We start from the raw sequence: 20,268 nt of genomic DNA, 5'->3' as shown, positions 1-20,268 counted from the left end.
GCCAGAGACGCCAGCCCCAAGATGGCGGCCCTGCCCTGAGGGGCGCTTCCGACAGCTCGTTCCCTTCCCCGCCCGCCGTGCTCAGTGTCGCAGCTCCGGGGGGAAACGCGGAGCTGATGGCGGGGCCGCCGGAAGAGGCGGAAGGGTTTCGCTGGCGGACCCAGCAGGGCGGAAGTCGCTGAGGCGAACGGGGGTGGCGGCGGCAGCGAGCGACGATGAACAACAAATTCGACGCGTGAGTGTCACCCCCGAGTCCCCTCCCGACTGAGCCCCGGTGCGGGGCCTGCACGGCTCCGAGCCCCGCCGGCGCCTCCCGCCGCTGCCCCGGCGCCGGGCGGGCGAGACACGATGAGTCACGGGGCTGCGCACAGCTCTGTCCCTGTAGCCGGGGCCCGGCCTGGCCCCGAGGGGACGCGGGACCGAGAAGTGTGGGCGGTGGGCCGGCAGCAGTCCCGCACCGGGGAGTCACGGGCCGCCCCGTGGCCCCGCTTGTCTCTCGCCTTTTCCGGCCCTTCGCAGGGAATGGGGTGGGCGGAGAGACCTGTGGGGTGCTGGAGGGACCTGTGGGGTGCTGGAGAGACCTGTGGGGTGCTGGAGGGACCTGTAGGGTGCTGGAGAGACCTGTGGGGTGCTGGGTGCTGGCGCGGTGTCTGCTCGCCCGAGGGGCTGCCTCTGCTATGCTGGGGGGCGTGGGGAGCGGGGTGGGCAAGAGTCAGCAGAGGTACAGTGTCAAGTCCTCATGTGGGCCCCCTGAACAGCAGGGAACCCTAGCAAGTAACTGGGGTTTCCTGCGGCAGATCAGTATCTAGCACAAGCTACTTGAGTTTGTTCCAAAAAGCTGCTTTGTGGTTCACTGGGGCTTAAAAGTGCATGCCCAAGATGCCTGTGACCGGGATGAAAGCAAAAGTAGTTTTTACTGCGTGTGTTGTTAAGTGTAGATTTTCAAACTCTGGTGGCCCTTGTACCACGGAGGAGCTTTGGAGCAGAGAACTGCCTGGGCTTGGTGTGAACCTTCTCCGCTGTGTGATGGCTCTCTGATATTTTTCTTTGCCAGATTGAAAGATGATGATAGTGGAGACCATGACCAGAATGAGGAAAATAACACACAGAAAGACAGTGAGAAGGAAAAGAATGACCGTGAGAAACCACAGAGTACTACCAAGAGGAAGGTATGGTGCTGGTATCCACACTCACTGCCACGGCATGGTGTGGCAGTGCTAGGGAGTCAATCCTCAGTTCAAGAATAACAAAAATATGTCTTGGAGGGCTGTGGTGTCAGTGCATTGTTACTGCTGCAGTGAAGGTAGAGGGACTGTGTTTGATTTCATTAATTTGATGTCACTTTCAGAGGTCTCTCATCTGAGGGGTGAATGCTCCCTTCACTAACATAGCTGGTACCCTGCTTGATTTTTGAATGGAAATGAGAAGTAAAGCTTTATTTTCATCAAGAAACAAATTTGGAAGAGGACATGGGGAAAGGACTTCTGTCTGACAGAGCAGTAGTGGCTTGAAGGTGGTTTAGCAGGCAGTGTTTGTGACACTGTTGAGATAACTTTTAAGATGTGTCCCTGTGTGTAATGTAGTCTTGTCAAGAAGGCATAATGTATATATCTCTCCTGATTTGTTGTTGTTTTTTTTTTTCGTCTTGTGCTTAGGAAAACTGCTCTGTCTGAAGTAATGCAACCCTTGTAAACTTGCCATAGTCAAGGAGAGATTTAAGCCCTGGTAACTCCGGTAACAATATCAAGTAGTATAAGATAAGGGCTTTGATTGGAGTTTTCTCTGTAAGTTTTGACTCCTGGCTAATGAGCTCTCATTAGCCTCTTTTGTGCTCATTAGAAGTATTTTTGATCAGAAATCAGTGTTTTGGAAATTGAGAAGTGATGGCTGCCCACTGCTGGTGATGGGTTCTGCCAAAGCTGACATAACAAGTTCTTAGATTAATCTTCCCAGAGCATTGGGGTGTTGGTTGCTTAAGGCAATTGGTGTCACCAGAGTTTTAATTGCATTTGAATCATGATTCATTATAAGTGGGGTTTACCATTCCCAGAGGAGGAGAGTGTCTTTTTTTTTTCTTAGTTTGATAAAGTTAAAACTCTCACATTTCCCTTTTTAGTTCTCTCTTTTTTTTTTTTTTTTTTTTCCTTTGAGACAGGCACAGGACAAAAAAAATTCAGTAATGATGCCTCTGATGGCTTGAATAGTTTGCTTTTCTATGCTGTAAATGTAATTTTTCCATTCCCCTTTTTAGAGGAGCATACAAGGGGTAAACAAGTTTTTCTGTTCTGCAGGCTGTGGTTCCGGGGCCAGCTGAGCACCCCTTGCAGTATAACTACACCTTCTGGTACTCCCGACGGACCCCCGGGCGGCCCACCAGCTCCCAGAGTTATGAACAGAACATCAAACAGATTGGCACCTTTGCCTCTGTGAGTATCCCCCTGCTGTCCCTGTGCCACTGGGGCACAGCCTGGTCCTCCTGGCTCAGTCCCTGTGTGCTGGCTCTGTGCACACTCAGGCTGTGCTCGTGGTGCCAGAGAGTGATTTGCCAAAGCAAATGAGCTCTTGAATTACATCAGGAGATGTGTCTTTAGCACTTTTCCTCTGCCCTGTGCTAGATCTCTGTGCATGGTGGTAGCTGGTATAATAATAGAAAAAAAAAATAAAGAGCAGGCATCTTCCATCTATGGCTAGAGCAAGAGAAGAAAGGAACAGCTTTTCTGTTCCATTTCTGTACCGTCCCTCACACACTTCCCTCCACCCACATTCTCACTACAAAGACTGTGTTTGGAATAAGCATCTGGTGTACTGTATTTGCTAACAGCTGGTGGCCTGTTGTCTGTCTGGAAGTGATGGACAAGGTGCAGTTTGATGTTGCAGTCAAGTTCATTAAAAGGCAAATTGCTCTTCCTTTCCCAGTCTACTCTGTGGTTGCTTGTTCCTGGAATAAACTTGAGCACGTCCTGGAAAGGCGGTGTCGGGTTTTTGCATGGTGTTGGCAGAGTAAACCCTCCCTCAAGAGCCCAAGATACATAAGCAAAATGAGTCCCTATTGGTATTCTAGAGCCCAGGAAGTCTATTGACTGTTTTCTTCCTTTTTCTTTTCAATCTGGTGTTTGCCCAGTTTTTTCAGGTTCTCTTATAAATGTTGATTTTTCCTACCAGTACGTATCCTCTGCAATATGAGAATTTATAAAAACAGCCCTTTATTCCTTCTGGAGGCTGCCTAAAAATATGCCTGTCTGAGCAGCTGGGTTGTGTCACTGTATCGACACAGGATAAGGGTGGGAAGAAGAGCCTGTTGTTGTGGGTAGTTACTGCTCCTATTACCCTGTGTGAGCAAGTATTTTCAGTCCAGGGGATGAAAAATGTGGCTGCTGCTTGGTGATCTGGCAATAGCTTTTCAGTCCGATAAATCAGTGTAGACTTAGCATTGATTTTTATCTCCTTAGAGGAAAAACATTGTGTTGAATATTCTGTTGTCTGCTCTTTGCTACAGAGAATTTGTTGGGGCCAGTGTTGGCTGGAAATGCTGCAGTTCTCTTAGGACGGAGAGACTGAACAGCATATCTGATATGTTTGGGTCTAAATTCTGTTTAAGGGGATGGAAGAGCAAACTTCAGAGAAAATTGTCTAGCTAAGTCTGGGTTTAGATTTATTCTTTCAGTGGAAAGCTTTAAAAGGTGTGAAATGTGGACCACTAGAGGGCATGTTCCCTCACTGTGGGAGTGTGATTTCCCCACAGATGTCTGACAAAAACAGATTGCTTCTGACCCCTCCTCAGTCTTGGTTCATAGTTTTATTGGCTGTAAAAGCAAATTCCAGCTTAGGTGGCAGGGGTCACAAATTGGAGTGGAATTCCAAGTGCTGACCAAGTCATTAAGTGATATAGTGTTTGGGGTGATGTCTGACCCCTCCAGCTGCACTGCTGGTCTGCTTAATAGCCATTGTCTTACTGAATAGAGTCTTCTTAAAATGTGGAAATTAGTATAATCTCTTCTACTGCCTTGTTTAGGTTTAAAGATCCATCCTCTCTCAAATCCTTTCTTATCCAGAGATTCTCAAAAGATAAATATGCCTTTTAGCATATTTAAGAACTATAAAAAATAAGTCCCTTGCCTTACAGTCAGATTGTCTCAAGCAGACACAGGAAAGTGGTCAGAGTGAAGTGGTGCTAGTGTGTACCATGGCAGATTGTAAAAGGAAGTAAGAGGTATTGAAATAAAAAATCTGAGTAGTGCCTCCCAATCTTAAACTAGCACCAGAATGTATGAAAAACGTGCATACATTAAAATTAAATACAAAAAAATACCTTATTTGAAGGCTTTTGCAGTTTCCATGGTCACAGAGAGCAGTGGTTATGCAGGGTAGAGAGGCTTGGCTGTAGCTGATGCATTTGACACATATCCAGTGATTGAAAGTTTGGGCAGGAGTTAAAAGATATGTTTGGAACTGTTCTCCAGAGCAGCTGTTATCTTAGCACAGATTTCTTCAGACATACACTGAGTGACTTTAGAGGTGTCTCTTAAATATTTTAGGTGGTGGTCACCTGTAGTCAGAAACAGGCGCCCAAACTCTGACACTACTGTTGCCTTTTGTGTTGCCTAATCAACACTCTGGTGACCAGAGTAAAACAGAAGAGGGGAAGGTTGCTCTGGAGAGCTGGTGTAAAAATGGTAGCCTGTTTCTGTAGAAATCTTGACTGTGATCAGTTTGAGCAGCCTCATTATGTGGTTGGTGTTGTTGCAGGTGGAACAGTTCTGGCGGTTTTACAGTCACATGGTACGTCCTGGGGACCTGACAGGCCACAGTGACTTCCATCTTTTCAAAGAGGGCATCAAACCCATGTGGGAGGTGAGTTGGAGCTCTCATTTCTGCCTTGATATTTTCCCACAGTATTTTAACAGTCCTGCTGCCAGAGAGGGAAGGTGGGGAAGTTGCTGGCTGCACCTCATCTGTGCTCTGTGCCTCCCAGTATAGGCACTTGCCCCTTATAGCTGCTTCCAGTGACAGCAGTGCAGGCTTTCCTCTCCAAGTGGAATTCAACAAAGCTTATAAAAACCAACCCTCCTTTTTCAGTCAAGGAGGTGCATATGGTTAAAAGCCTGCACCCACAGCTGGAAATGGAAAAACAACTTTGCCTTTTATTTGCTTTGTTGTTGTTGGTTTTGGTTTTTTGTTTTTGGGTTTTTTGTTTGTTTGTTTTTGCTTTTTTGTTGTTGTTGTTGTTGTTCCAGGGTTTTAGTTTGCTTCTGTTTCTATCCAAATGTGTTAAAGGAAAATTTAAAAAACATCTTTCCCCAGAAAATCATTCTTCCAGTTCCTGGTCTGCTTCCATCAATGACCAATAGCATTCACAATATGAGGTTTTTATGTGTTTCTCTGAAGTACCTAATTATACTGCTTCGTCCTGAGAAATTTATATGTGACCCTTGTTAGCAATTATTTTAAGCAAGGTGTTTTATAGCTGGTTACTGCACATACTATTTATATAAAATGTTTAACCCTTTTTGGGCTCCTGGTGAGCAAGTTCCTCAGACAATGTGTCAACCAGAGAGTCTCCAGGTTAATGATACAGAATTTCTATAAAGCATTTCCTGGTAGACATTTTAAGATGGAGAGATTCTTTGGTATTTTTACTTCTGGCCCTACTTCCTTATTGTATTTCTAGAAGAGGACCTGAGATCTCACTTCTGGCCTTCCATGGCTGCATGCTTTGTAGGGCTTTGTTTATGCTTCTTTCTCTTCCAAACCAATCCTTAGTTACTGTCATTCTTGTAGGTACATATGTGCCTGTGTGTAGCTCTGATCCTTTTCTGCATCCATCTGTGCCTTTTCTAGTGAAGTCAGAAGCACTAAGCATAATATTCCCTGGTGATTTACTGGGCTGCAGATCATTATTATTCTGGTGAAGGAAAATCAAATGCTTGACTGAACTGAAGCTTGTTTAACCTGAAAGAAAACTAACAACAACCATAAAGCACATGATACAGCATCTGCCTCCCAATCACTGCTCTCTCTGTAGCCTTGAACCTGCTTAAGCCACCTTTGAGATATTTTTATCAGTATCACTCTCTTTGGCTGCCCATTAGTCATTGTGGAAACTTTGAAGAGTTAAACCCAAGTCCCAGTCTAAAGGCTGTGATGTTCACAACTTGGAAAACAAGGGTACTTAACAGAAACCAGTTTGCTTCTCACAGGATTCTGCCACATGCCTAGAACTTGTGTTGATTTGGATGGCTCCTGTCATGCTTTGAGGTTTGTCTGGAGCTGACGCCTTCTCCTTTCAGTCCAGCACATACCTGAAAAGTAGGAGTCAGATGAATGCTGCTGTTATGCTGACACTTCCATGTTTTCTCAGGATTGCTTCATTAGCACTTGCTGTGTCTGAGAGAACAGACAAATGTTTCGTTTTATCTGAGCCCTAGAGAAGCTTTAAGGCTAAAATAAAATTAACTTTATTTCATTGAGAGGGGTTGGGCTGCCTTGCCTGGCATCTTCAAGGTGTGTCCCAGCTTGGCAGAGGGGATTGCTGGGGATTTGGAGAAGGATGTCCTGTTTCATGCAGTCCCCTCTGAGTCATCCTTTGTTCTCCCTTTCTGTCCTAGACCTGTTTTCCCTCACCCTTCCTAACTGCCACCTCTTTGACTTGTTCCTACCTCTCTGTCTTCAGCTTTGGATGGAATTTGTTCCCCTCTCACCTTGTAAGATTTCCCAGCTACAGTGTTGTACCAGAGAATGCCACAGTGTTCTGCACAGAGGAGGAGCAGCTCTTTGACATAGCTGTGCATCCTGGGGAGCAGGGGAGGCTGTAGCAGTTTCCAGCTGTTTGTCACCTTTACAGAAGCACAATATTGAGGTGACAGACTGCGTGCTTAGCATAAAATTTTTTGTTTACCTTCTTCCCTCATTTTGGTTATTTCCTTGGGTCACCACAGTCTGGAGCAAACATTCAGCTGTATGATGTGTTTTAATGTCAGTAGTTCTCAGAGAACAGGGTGGTCCTTTCTGTGTTAACGCAAATTGTGAGCACATTCCTGAAAATGTGGAAGGAAAATGTTTGTAAAATTTGGCTTGCTTTTTAAATACTGTTTTGAAAACTCTTTCCTGGCCTTCCATGCTCTGTAATGAGGGGGTTCTCCTGTTTTGCAGGATCTTGTTGTACAAGCAGAGCTACATATACAGGGGATGAGACAAATGGTGAATCAGTCTCAGGTTTAGGAGTAGTTTTAAAGTCCTCGCCTCTGGGTCTGTTTTTGCAGATTGGTAGGCTGGCGTTAGTCTTTGCTAGTGGGATCAAAACACTGGAACTCAAGTCAGGGCACAGAACTTTGTCTGGAAGGCTGAGGGCCATTGTTTCAAGTACTTTGTATTCAAAGTAAGTGGTTTTCCTCTGTCTCTGTTTATATGGAGGAGAAGTGAAATAAAATGCTTTCACTTGAAAATACCTTCCTTGCCCCACCTAATCAATATCTGCTCCTGTGTGTGGCTCTGCTGTCTTGTGGGTAGCAGAAAAACAGCTAGGAGAAAACAAATCAATTTATTTCCCCTCTTCCTAGGATGATGCCAACAAAAATGGTGGTAAATGGATTATCCGTCTGCGGAAGGGCTTAGCGTCACGGTGCTGGGAGAATCTTATTCTGGCCATGTTGGGAGAGCAGTTCATGGTGGGGGAAGAAATCTGTGGGGCCGTCGTCTCTGTCCGATTCCAGGTGAGTGCTTTTGAGAACTGGCACGTGCTTCCATGTGGCAGGGCTGCAGCAATGTCCTGTGCTTACCCCTCCCTCCTGTGCCGTTCTGCAGGAGGACATCATCTCCATATGGAACAAGACAGCCAGCGACCAGGCCACGACAGCCCGGATACGCGACACGTTACGAAGAGTGCTCAACCTACCTCCCAACACCATCATGGAATATAAAACCCACACCGATAGCATCAAGTACGTGTGCTGGCCAGGGGGGTGCTGCAGGTTGCATGTGTGCTCGAGCAGCTCAGTGCATGGCACAGGCCTTGGCAGAAGTGCTCATGTGCGTTAGGGCTGTTCCTGCAAACTGACGTGCAAACAGCAGCAGTTGTTGCCAGCGCGCTTTGAAAGCCAGATTCCTGTGTTGTTGTCATACTGTTGTTGGGAGTGTTTGGTTCTATGAGCAAAACCTTTTTCTTTTTAAATGTGTGGTCCAGGGTTATTTTAACAGTTCACCCAGCCTGTCACTTGGGCAGTCCAGGGTGGGACTGTGGCTTGATGTATTCAAAGACAAGAAAGATCTGGGGGGGGGGATGTCGAATCATTTGAATAAATAGAGATTCTGGGGAATAAAGTGCGGAAGCTAACAGGGATTTATGATGCCATTAGACTTATAAATGGTCTGAGGAAAGTGCTGTGTGAATTTACAGTGCTGTACAAATGATTTCTAATCATAATAAACGTCGTATATTAAGTCTTCCAGGCCCTGGTGACAGAGGCTCTTTAACAAGACTAGAAGATCATGGTACACAGAGAGCACAGCTGTATTTTTAAATAAGTGTATTATAGCTTTCCATATTAGGCCATTCAGGGTGACTTTTATTTCCCACAAAGTGACAAAAAATTGCATATATAGGTGAATAATATGAAACTTAGAGGTGAATAATATGTTGTTTTTCTTTTTTTTCTTAGGTGTATTATAAACCAATACACTGATTAGGTCATATTGGTTAAATTAATACTTGAAAAGGTGCACACAGAAAAAGAAGTGAAACAAATGAATAAGACACTGATGGGTCAGAGAGCTTTCTAATCTTGCCTGTAATGAAGGTGCAAGTATCTTTCATGATTTTCTTTCATCATGTTGGCTTGGTCTTTCCACGTAATCACCCTGTCATCAGTCTGCTGTCAGACAGTTTGATGGGATCAATCCTGGTTCTAGCAGACAGCTAGCTTCCAGTTTTGAGTATGGGGTCACTAGTAATTATACAGAAATCTCACTGATACTGCCTGCAGGCATCTAGTGTTCCATGTTGCTCTCCCTCCTGTGTGAATGGAAAATAGAAGGGAAAGTGATGATTTTTTCAGTGATTTTGCCACTCACATTTCTCCTGCACTTTTTGCCAGGAGAGGGCACTATGGACTCTCTGTCCATGTAGGGAAATAGCAACGTGCTCATGTGGACACACAGCAGAGTATTTTACTCCTGTTCAGCAGCAGCAGACTGCAGACTGTGGTGATGTGGCTTTGTGGTGAGAGCAGGGAGGTGTTTGACTTCTCTCAGTCTCTGTAGTAAAAGCTGTGTATGGAGCCTGCTGTCCTAAGATGTGGTGATGGTTCATGTAGCAAGTATAAAATGGGAATGATGTGGCCTTTCCCTTGTGAGCTATCACCACCAGCATTTCCTAGCACAGAAAATGCTGCTATAGCAATGTTTGTTTTTGCTCTGGCAGGTGTAAGGCCATGAGTGATGGTGCATCCAGTAGTGTGGTCTCAATTCTCTACACCAGTGTAACATGCTGTGCTTGCTGCTCTCTCTTCCTGCATAGCATCCAAGTTTCGTTTTATGCTGCTGATGTGTGGTGCAAAATGAGCTTGTCTGAGAATAACAGGTGTTGGAGGTATCAAGTTTAGTAGCTCAGATTACAGCTGGGAGCAGTTCTTAAATAGAGGCCAACTGGCTTGTCTTCCACTCATTCTTCTGTGGATAGGAGGGTTAGTCAAGAATTGCTTTGATGATGTCCCTGTCAGGTAGGTCTAAGCAATTAACCTTCTGCCTTGTAGGGCATCATGAAAGCCCCTTTTTTCCCATTGCCTCACTTGAGCTGCAGCAGTCTGATTGCAGTGCTCTCCAGCATCTCCTTCCAATGGCACTGGTGTAAATTCAGAGCAGAACTGCTGTCAGTGGAGCTTCTGTGTAGTGGTGCACAGACCAACTTCTTGTGCCTCTCTTGCCTGGTACCAGTAGGCAGCAAGGGGCAGCAGCTGCAGAGAGATGACGGTGACTGCTTTGTGACAGAGAAGAGCAGGACAGCCCCAGCTTTCAGTCTGACTTAGTTTCATATCATTAAGTTTCTCTCACTAATAAAGAATCTCTTGTGTAACTAGTTCTGTCCTCCATGAAGTCTGGCTCCTTTTCCTTGCCCATCTATCAAGTCCTGTTGAAATACTGTCCGTCATGAATAAACTCCACTTATGCTGCACATGTACCATGTGATTTATGACTTGGGAGGGCTTCCTAGCCAGCACTCTATATTCACACTCTGGCTGTGTTTCATGAAAAGCTCTAATGGAAGAGCTGTGCTCTAGGCTTTGTCAGGGCTGCCTTTTGAGGGGGGCTTGTGGCATTTTTCATTTGTATGGGCTGCATCTCTCCACTAGAGTTCTGCTCATGTGCGGGGTTTGATTGGCATTGATTGTGCTTCAGGGAAGGGAGCATGCTTAGCAAGAAAAGAACAGGCATTTCTCAAAACCTTGACTTTTAGGTAGTGAATTGACCTGGATTAGCTTTTGACACACTGTAAATGAATGCTTCTGTAGAAATTGCTAGCATTCCTCTCACTGTGGAACCTGAGCCCTGTGTTTCAGGTTTTGTATATTCCTTTTGTGATGATGCATTTCATATTAAATCATTTCTAGACACCATTTTTCATGAGTTGTCAGTGAGGCTGCAGCCTCCTTTGTTTCAGAAAGTGGTGGTGCTGCCAAGCTGCATCTGAAAAGTACCTGTTGCGTCACAGCTATTCCAAGGAGCTGTTCTGCATTCTGTCCTTCCTGCTCTCAGTGGTGGGGAGTAGCATTTAGCCAGATAAGCACATCTTTCATTGCAATTTTCCTGTGTTTGTCTTTTCTCTTGCTTGTGATATTGACAAGCTGCCTAAATCCCAGCGAGTAGAAGGGTCAGCCTAGTCTGTATGAATTTCAAATCTTGCTAGGAGAGCTAGAACAATCTCTTGGACTTTGCTTAATTCTGGAGGATTTACAGTACCTTAGACGTTACAGTACTGAGCACCTGAAGAGAACATATGTGACATTTTGTGGGCTGCTTTGTTTCTGTAGCTGGAGAGAAATTGCTTCTTTTGTTCCCTCTGAGGTTCATCGAGAGAGGGGCACTCAGATGCAGTGAACCACTTAATAGGTTCAGTTCATCAGTGTTGTTAACCTTGGAGATGACAAGGTCCAGTAGTGACAGTCGCTTGTGGACAGTGGTACTTCCTGTGGCTTGGAATTAAAGGAAAAAAACAGTCTCTTTTGCTGCTGTAGCAGGTGCACCTTTTTGAAAGCAGAATGTTGTCAACCACAGCCTGGCCATGTCTCAGCAAAGCCACTGAAAATATTCAGGTATCTGCAGTTGGGAGGGGGGTGGAGGGGAAGTGATCACTTTCACATTTGACTTGAGCATTGCAGCATGAAGTTCCTGGCTGCCTTGCGTACACTTTTGCCCTGCCTGGGCTTATCAGCCTTTCTTTTCTGCCCTGATAACTGTGTGGTCAGTAACCATCTCCTTTGTTGAGAGCTCTCTCACACAATACTGCCCAGGAATCCCAGGGAAATTCAGCAACACCGCTTCCAGTGCCAGGACAGAGCAGAGCAGAGGCCATCAGCAGGTTGCCACTGAGCAGGCTGGTGTGGAAATGTTTTGGTTGCTGTGTGACATTATGGATTGTCCTGTCAGCTCTAAAGCAAGGCTGCTTTTTCTGAAAACAAAGCTTTGCTTATTCGTAAGTGCCTGCTGCAGTGAGAGCTGAGCAGGGTATAAAACTATCCTTTCCTTTCAAAGTCACCAGTGATAACTAATGGGATGGCTTGAGTAAATGAGAAGAATAGTTGATCTTAATAGAGCTGGCACTGGGTTCATTTCACTGCAGGCAGTTGGAGGAAATGGCCTCAGACTATATTGTAGGTAGGAAACAAGAGGATATCCTATGGAGGGAATAATGCATTGTAAGAAGACTGCAGGGGTGAGGTTCTCGGGACAAAAAGAGAGGAATAGCAAAAAAATGTGAGGAATTAGGAAGAGAAATGGTTCTGGAAGTGGCAGGTGTTGGGCAAGGAGGTCAGCGTTTATAAGACAGCTGGTGGTAGGGTGCTTGTGAGATTTCCCTTGTCACTAGCAGAGTTCAGCTAATCCTGTAACTATTGTGGTTTCCATTTGCTTGCTGATTTCCATAACTTTAGGAGAATTCCTCAGTGCTGCTGTTCTACTTGTGTCACCTGTACCTTTGACTGTGTCTTAAAAGGAGTGGGCAGGGTTAACCTTATCTAAAGAGAAATGGTTTGCAAATGGGATCCTCACACATTGCCTGATGCCTGACAGGGGAAGGTAGGTTGCCTTGTGTCTTGCCAGCTCTAGAGCTGCATTGTTTCACCCTCATCCATTCAAGTCTGAGAGCAGGCATAAAATCTAGAGGAGAGCAGTGAGGTTCCAGATCTGATAGCTGTCCTCTTCTGAGTCTCTGCAATACTGGCTTCATTCATTTATCAAGTCCATTCTCCAATTCCAGTAATGTTTCCAGGTGCTGCAAGTCTAAGACCACTTGCATAGACCTCATCTTTGAATTGAAGAATTCATTGATTCATTCTCCATCAACATAATATACTTTTTTCAGAAGTGTCCAAGACTTTGTGAAAGGCTTCCTTATCTTGGTGGCCAGTCTCATACTAAGAGAGTGCCTATAACCTATTTATTTCATGGGTTGTTTTTTTTTTTCCAAGAAGGTCAGTTTAGTTGTGTTTATTTAGTTGTGTTATATTGCCTTTGCTACAGGTACTGTCAGAGAGGTGAAAGAATTATTTCAGGATAGAACACTATCCTAGATTTTTTTTTCCAAGCTGTTAGTCACAAAGTTCTTGTCTGGCTGTGAACAAATCCCAGGGGAAGCACCCAGAAAGAGGTTGTGCTGCTCTGAACACCTGCAGAGTGTAATGAGTGGTCAGTGTGCTCGGAGGTTCCATGTGGGCTGGCAAAAGAGACAGACCTTGGTGCCCTTTTGGAAGGTACCATAAGTGCACTCTGAGCTCTCTGAATCCTTTCTTAGCTGGGGAAGGAGAAGGTAAGGAGCAGGGTTGCACAGAGAAATATTGGAGACAAACTGCTAGAACTTAATTGAGGATGTTTGCAGAAAACAGCTAGTGATGCTTGCACAATGATGATTTGGAAAGCCCCTTGAAGCAACTAAGACTGCCCTTCCTCTTTTTGCTGGAGTCTTCCTTGTTTTTCTCTTGCTTCTTTTGTTGTTTTTTCTTCTTTCTTTTTGAGGAGAAAGTGGCTTCTCTTCTCACTTTTTTTCCTCCAATTTACATTCTGGGGCTAAAGGAAGCCCTGTCTGGGTCCTGACCTTGGGCAGTGGGGAAGAAGGTGGGAAGTTTCAACAGTTGTGGGTCAGGAATGAGTGTGGAAGAACAGCTCTGGCTGACTTTGGCCTGCTAACGTTTCCATTTCCCATCTGTTCAGTGGGAATAATCTAAGTGTTTGGGATCAATTCACTGAGTATCTGATCGCTGTGCAGACAGTATGGCAGTAAGGTACTAAAAATGTCTATACATAAAAATAACCTCTTAGACTCTCTGGCATTGTGCCTTTGGCATGTCACAGGTCATAAAGATTCTGCCAGATGAAATTAACTGGCAGCCTTGTTCAGTATGGAATGAGAGCAGTTTGCTCTCCTAGCGTAGTTTAGGTACATTAGGGCAGACACATCCTAATGTGGATGTGGATTTTTTCAGTCAAGTCAGCAGATAGTTGGAGTCATTAGTACTATAATATGTATGAAGGTCTTGAATTAAAAATTCCTGGCTGGAAGAGCTTTTTCTCTCTGTCTGTGAGGACAGAGATGAAGGACTGTGCATGATGTTATTGGGATGTTGGAACAAGGAACTCCTTAGTGTGAAAGGGGTAATAAATTATCTATTATGTTGACAAGTAATCTGCCCTTGTGTTCCTTCTGCTGAGAAGTTAGAAGTTTGGGAAAGCTATGGGAGAAGAAAGAGATTTGTGATAGCGGGTGATGGGAATGTGGCAGAGATGCAAGGGAGGTTGGAGGGTAGACATGAAGATGGAGACTTTTTGACAAGTCTGGAAATGTGCAAAGATTACCAACAACTAAGAGGGATTCAGAGTTTCTCTTCCTAACTTTATTCTGGAGAGAGGCTGTTGAACCCTGATGTCTTTGTGTTTATTTGGGCTATGAGTTGATGGGAAAGAGCATGTGACACCTGGGCTGCTTTTGCAGATGCTGTTTGGGAGCTTGACTGAGGCTCAGATAAGAGCCAGGTTGGTGGTCTGGTTTTGGCACAGGTGCTGATTAATACAGGGTTTCCATTTCTGGACTCTCCTGTTGTGTTGCAGTGGCCTGATGAGGCAGTGCACAGAACAAAATGTGGAGTGGCTGAGAAGTACCAGCAAAAAAATCTAGAGGGTGGTCTGAGTTTATGATTGATCTGGGTTCTCTTTAAGGTCCCTCCAGCTCCATGGGACTCTGTGGCTTCAGAAAATGGCTTGGCATGTGCTGTAGGCTGTTTTGCTGGGCATGGAGAACTATGAGGTTCTTTGATGTCTCTGATCCCAGAAGATAATAGTCATGCTCTCATTAACCTCAGCATATTTTCCTGAGAGGGTTTTCAGTATACTGCCTTTATAAAATCGACACCAATTTTTCAGTCTTCTGCCTTCGTCCATCAGTAACCTTCTCCACCAGGGAATGCAGTGTTGGGGCCTGTCCCTCAAACTTATCTAAAACCATTTTCATTTCAGATAGTTGTGATGTTTTTACTGGGTCATTATTAACAACGCAGGTTTACAATAGGAAATAAGACTTCCTAATAACAATTGGATTCTGCTGCCTGATCAATGAATTTTGTAAGAACTAAGCTGTGTGGCATTAAAAAAAGCCCCTTTTGTGGGGATTACCTGCGTATACAGTATGTGGAAAAGCATGAGGCCAGTAACTGGCTGAGTTTAACCAGCCAAGGAATGTGATAATCCTCCAGAAAGATGTAACATGGGCTATTTTATGAGCAATAGGAAATGGATATTCCATTTGTGACTAGGAAGGTCATACCTGTCTCTGGGTATTAATGTGGCTTTATCACCAGCAGCCAGTGGGAGCGCTTCATGTCTGTGCAGAACGCTAAAGCTGCCTTGTGCTGTCAGATGTTTGGCTGGATTTTAAGGATGCTTCTATCCACTAGAGCTATCAGAGAATATTGCCTTGCTCTCTGAAGACAAGTGCCTTTTAAACGTCATTGAATGTTTCTGCTCTCGTTAAAAGTTAAGAAGCCTTTGATCTGAAGTGCTATTTTTTGGTTTTTATTTCATTTTTTTTCCCTCTGGCTTGCCAGGGCCTGGGAGGAGTTTCATGGCCTGGTGAACAGCAGTGGCCGCTGATCGAACGCTCCCCCTCCCTCTGTCACACCCAGGGTAGGGCCTCATCTTTTTTTCCTATGTGACTTCATGGCATACCTCTCAGCTTCCAACCTTCTTCCCATGGGCTGGCATTAGGGGCCTGATGGTGGGCCCATTCTACTATTTGTTCTTTTCCAAAGATCAAAATGATTTTTTAATTTTTTTTTTTTACACCAGCATTTTCTGTTGAGGTGCTGTTGGCTATTTTGCTAACGAGTTCTTCCTCTGTATGAGGCACTTATATCCCAGACCTGGTCCCAGGAGGCTGAGAGGTATGTCTCCAGCTTGGGTGTGTTGCCTAGGGTTGACTGTAAGCAGGTATGGAGTGGTAAATGAATCCTAAGCATATCCAGGTGATGGATGCTGAGAGAGGCACCTGGGGCCTGACACACGGCTCTTTAACAGTGGGCCGAAACAGAATAATAAATTAATTGGTCAATAAAAGCTTGTTTGGGAAGGACACCCAGTAGCTACTGTAGATAGAAATAATAATGTTGTGGATAATGAGACAGCCACCCTCTACTGCTGGTAGTGTCAGCCAAGATGTGCAGAGAAGATAGCCAAGGTGAGCCTAGGGCTGCTGGGAGCCTCACAGCTCAGACTGTTTTTCCCTGCAGTGCTCACTTCCCTAATAGCAGGTCCTTAAGAAGGGCCAGCAAGAGGCCTGGCCATGAGAGTTGGGTTGATTGTAGCCAAGTGGGATCACTGGATTGCTGACTGCCAGAGGAGAGGAATCTACTGGAAGGAAGCATTTACAGTGTCCAGTTCCCATAACTGGGCAGTGGAATGCAGCTGCTCCAACACAACTGAGCTCTGAGGAGCTGCCAGGAATCCCAAAACCTCCCTCAACACCATTGGGCAAGCAATGTTCTCATACCTTGCTCTGAAGTCATGGGTTAAAATAATACCTCTCTCTCCTCACAGGTTTGGCTTTTTGTGAGGATCAGTGTTTACAAAATACTACACAGGCACTTGATAGTGTTGTTATTGTTAGATGACATTCACATGTCCTTCTGGAAGAGGAAACGAGCTCACTTCATGACATACCAGGCTCTGAAGGCAGCAAATGTGCCAAGGAAAACAGTGGCAGAGTTTGAGTCCCAGCTGTACTGGGTAGCCTGTGCTGAGCAGGGATAAGCAAAGGGCCTGGGGCACTCCAATAAAGGCAAAAGGAGGGAAAATGTAGGGAAAGTCTGTCCACTAAAGAGCTGCCTAAAGAGTGCTGTCCTCCTGAGGTAGATGGTACAGGTGAAAGTCCACTATGGGATAGAAAGCCAAACCATTGTTGCAAATTAACCAGAATCCAGTTAATGAATCCTGAATCACATTTCCAAATGGCAGCCCAGCCTGCTCTTCTGGCAAGTGCAAAGGTGAACCCCAGTCATCTGCAGATGGCCTCCAGCATGGATTTTGCTGTCATGTCATAGCAGAGTAACTTTTTAAACTCTAAAAATTGTTTTTTACTTCCTTCTGCTCTTCCAGTTCTCCAGCCCACCTCCTGGAGGTGTTCCAGCCTGTGCTGGTACAGCTGCCATGCAGCTCCTAGCAGCACACAATGATAGCTCAAGGTTTTAAATGGAATTTCACAGGAAATTCACACCTTGCTGCTGAAGTTGCTGCCTTTGCTCTTCAACAATTTGGTGTGGTATGTCCTGGGGCATCCCTAAATGTTTTGGCTTGGGCAATTTACAGCCCTGTCCCTGTTTATGGGAAGAGCTGCCAAACCTAGCTTCTCAAAGTAATTGTAATCTCCTTTGTTTCCAACACACCACCTATTAATGTGGAAATACGCTTTGCCTGTTGCTGTTGCTCACAGGCTGGCAGTAAGCAGTAACAGACTTCTGTATCCTGCCCCATCTTCAATTGCTGCAGTGCCATCAGACTTGTACTGAGGGAGGTTGTAGACCAGCACTGCTTCCTTGGTCAATTGCCCCTGAGGCTTGTGGCTGTACTCATGAGTGAGTAGAAGCTGCTGAAGAAACTCTTCTATTTAAACTTGGGGGAAACACCCTTTTCAGATTAGATACTCTTTTAAGGTAGGAGAGATCAGATAGCTAAACTTGTTGACAGTATGACTAAATACAAGGGACAGAGGCAGTGGGAGGTTGGTCTGATAGTATATTTGTGCTCCAAGCAGAATCCCCAAGATAAATGTTTGGTAAGGAAGAGACCTTGCAAGTTGTTTAAACACCAGAATCCATCAGGGAGGTTTCCACATTCTATCATGTGCTTTACTCACAGGAGATGACAATTTTTTCTTCTCATTGAGTGGGGATGAACCAGGATCTTCCTCTGTTCCAGGTGTTCTGGAGTGACAGCTGACTTGTGTGAGAAGTCTGTAGTTAGGCAGATCTGCATGGGAGGTTTAACAAGCATTGATTTTGAGTGATGTACAGGGATGGCAACACTGGTATGGTAGCTGTGGTGGGGAGGATGGGGAGGTGCTGTGATACGAAGGAATTCACATCTTTAACCACTGTTTTTCTTCCCTCTGTTTTCCAGGGATAATTCAAGCTTTCGAAACACAAAAATCACATTGTGAGAACAAGAGTTGGCACTAAGCTCCTCTCTCCGTGTTGAAAGCACTGAGAGTGCCCTCCGACCTCTGAAGGGACTCATGGGCCACTCTCGCACTCCTCCCTGGGGGAAGGATCATCTGAAGCCCTCCAGCAGCGGTGACAATAGAGGCCGATTTTGTCTTACACAAACTTTTTTTTAGCAGTGGGGCGGGAGGCAGCCTTTCAATTAGCGGTGGGCCCTTGGGGCCGCATCTTGCAGCACTTTCCTCTCTTTCTCTACATGGCACGCAGGATCTCTGGGATTCTGCCTCAACATCAGAGCCTTTTGCTGAGGGATACCAGTATTATAAATCTCTCTGCAGCTGGGAGAAGCATCCCAGTTGAGAGTCAGCCCTGTGGTTTTCAAATGCCCCTTTTCAGTTCTGCCAATAAATTATTGGGTCTCTTTGTTTCTTTCAGTCTCTCATTTTTTGGCTCTGTCTGAAATTCAGTGGAGTTGTATTTCTCTAGGCTTCTTGCTTTATCTTTGCCCCTCCTTTATATTCCCAGGTTAGTAGTGCCTTGTACCCACCCGTTTGTTATGGAAAGGGATATGAGCTTCCCTTAAACCAGGATAAAGAGATGTTTGGTGTCAGTTGTCTTCACTCTGTCTAGATGGACAGCCAGCAGCACTGGCTGAATTCAGGACCAAGCCTTCTTCTGGTGTGCACTGGGGTTTGCAAGTCTGGCCACGTGGGAAAGTGGGCCCCCAGTGGGTGTAGCAGAAGAGGGCAATGGCCCAGCCTGGTGTTCATAGCTGTGTGACAGCTGTGACCAGAAGAGGGGCTGGGAGTGACCCCCTGTCCTTCGGGGTGAGCTTCAAATGATGCGTTGTTGCCTGGAAAGCCAGCATGGCTGCAATTTGGATGCCAGGGAAACAATAGGAGCTAATTATTTCCTCTGATTCTGCTTGACTACAACACTAATTGTACTCATTAACAGCTCCAGCCTTTTCTCCTTTTCCTTGGGGAATCGAACAATTGCCTTTCATTTTTAATGGAGCCTTTGCCTTTGGGCCCAGGAGGGGAGGGTGTGGCCAGTGATGGGGCACATCTCCCCCATGTGCTTTGTGCAGTCCCCCAGGAGAAGGGGCTGCTTGGGCCAATCTGCTCGTGACTGCAGAACCAGCAGCCCGTGTCTGGGACAATTACCAGCCTTGGGGCCTGGGAGACCTTCAGCCTCATGGCTCCAATTGCAAATTCCTTGTTTTACTATGGAAGTCTAGACTGAAAGCAGCAGAGAAAGTAGTTTAAAATACTCAGTCTCCTGAAGAGTTCGTTTTCTTTGTTGAGGGTGACAGTTTTAGGCTGTCTGTAGAAACATTCCTTGCACTCACAGCCATGACTAAGTGCTCCCTGTGCTCAGGCAGTTGGCACCTGGCTGGGCAGGGAGCAGGGCTGTTCCTGAAGCTGTAGTGGCATCCCTCTCTGTGTTTCTTGAGACCCATGGTCCTGTTCCTGCTTTTGGCACTTGTTTGTCTCCAACTCTCAACCAAATGCTCTTTTCCAGACAGTTTGTTTTCCCTGCTGTGGGCAGGTACTACTACAGCTGCTACTTAAGATTCCTTTTAAATACAACTCTCCCCTGCTGCTCTCCAGTGTTTGTTAGGGGGGATTTAGTTGCAATTACATTTTGGCAATCTAAGCAAAAATAGCCTTACAAGGCAGGGCTGAAATACTAGCTGCAGGTTTCTTTTATTCACAACACATTTAGCTTTTTGCAGATGACATCACTTAGGGCTTTAGTCCTGTTGTTGTGCCCAGCTGTGCGTCATGTCCACCTCTGTTATTTTGTGTACTCGCCCACTTCTTGCCTCTGATGCCCCTTGTCTAAGCTGGTGCTGATGAGTGCAGGCTTGCTATTAAATCTGGAAATGCTGTGGTCCTGCTGTGCTCGCCCTCAAATACGCTTTGTGAGTGAGCTGTGGAAGAGCCCTTCCCAGGGAAGCTGTTCCTCTCCTCCCACTGCCCCCGTGGTTGAGATTTAGAGGAACTCAGCAGAGGTTCCTCTTACTCAGCCTTGAAGAGAGTGAGCTGGCTGGGTGTGGAGGTTTTCCTCTTTAAGGCTACTTTTCCTGAGGTCAGGAGAAAAGCAGTGGTTGAGCACTAGGTGCCTTCTATAGCCTGGAGAGGGATGGAGCCAGACTGGTTTTTCAGCTGGACTTTTGCTTTGTGGTCCACTGTGTCCTGCTAATGAGAATGGTGAAAACAGGCATGAGGTTGTTTGGGAAGGGAAGGAGCTTCTGTCATGCTCTAGAAAGAAGTTTCAGATCCTCTTCATTCAGGAAGGAAGCCTTCAGCCACGGGAGCCCCAAATCTGTAGTGATTCAGGACCTTTTTTGCTT

General features: G+C 45.6%; 1 protein-coding gene across 4 annotated transcripts; it reads left to right on the top strand.

The window, feature by feature from the left end:
• The first annotated feature begins 108 nt into the window (after positions 1–108).
• On the top strand, positions 109–18,343 carry EIF4E2 (eukaryotic translation initiation factor 4E family member 2). Of its 4 annotated transcripts, XR_004498693.1 has the most exons (9): positions 109–235; positions 1,055–1,169; positions 2,292–2,426; positions 4,747–4,851; positions 7,557–7,709; positions 7,801–7,937; positions 15,303–15,381; positions 15,544–15,638; positions 17,869–18,343. XR_004498693.1 is itself a non-coding variant. In XM_015637377.2 (8 exons), exons 1-7 carry the CDS (start codon positions 216–218, stop codon positions 15,346–15,348), a joined length of 711 nt encoding a protein of 236 aa, XP_015492863.1. In that variant the 5' UTR covers positions 109–215; the 3' UTR covers positions 15,349–15,381; positions 17,869–18,343. The 4 variants fall into 4 exon arrangements, 3 of the variants coding, with proteins under 3 accessions (XP_015492863.1, XP_018863312.1, XP_015492864.1); XM_015637377.2 differs by lacking the exon at positions 15,544–15,638; XM_019007767.2 differs by lacking the exons at positions 4,747–4,851; positions 15,544–15,638.
• The last annotated feature ends 1,925 nt before the right edge of the window (positions 18,344–20,268 follow it).

This window comes from Parus major, chromosome 9 (assembly GCF_001522545.3).
Source record: "Parus major isolate Abel chromosome 9, Parus_major1.1, whole genome shotgun sequence".
Lineage (NCBI taxonomy): Eukaryota > Metazoa > Chordata > Aves > Passeriformes > Paridae > Parus > Parus major.
This window is presented reverse-complemented; position numbering and strand designations above follow the sequence as displayed.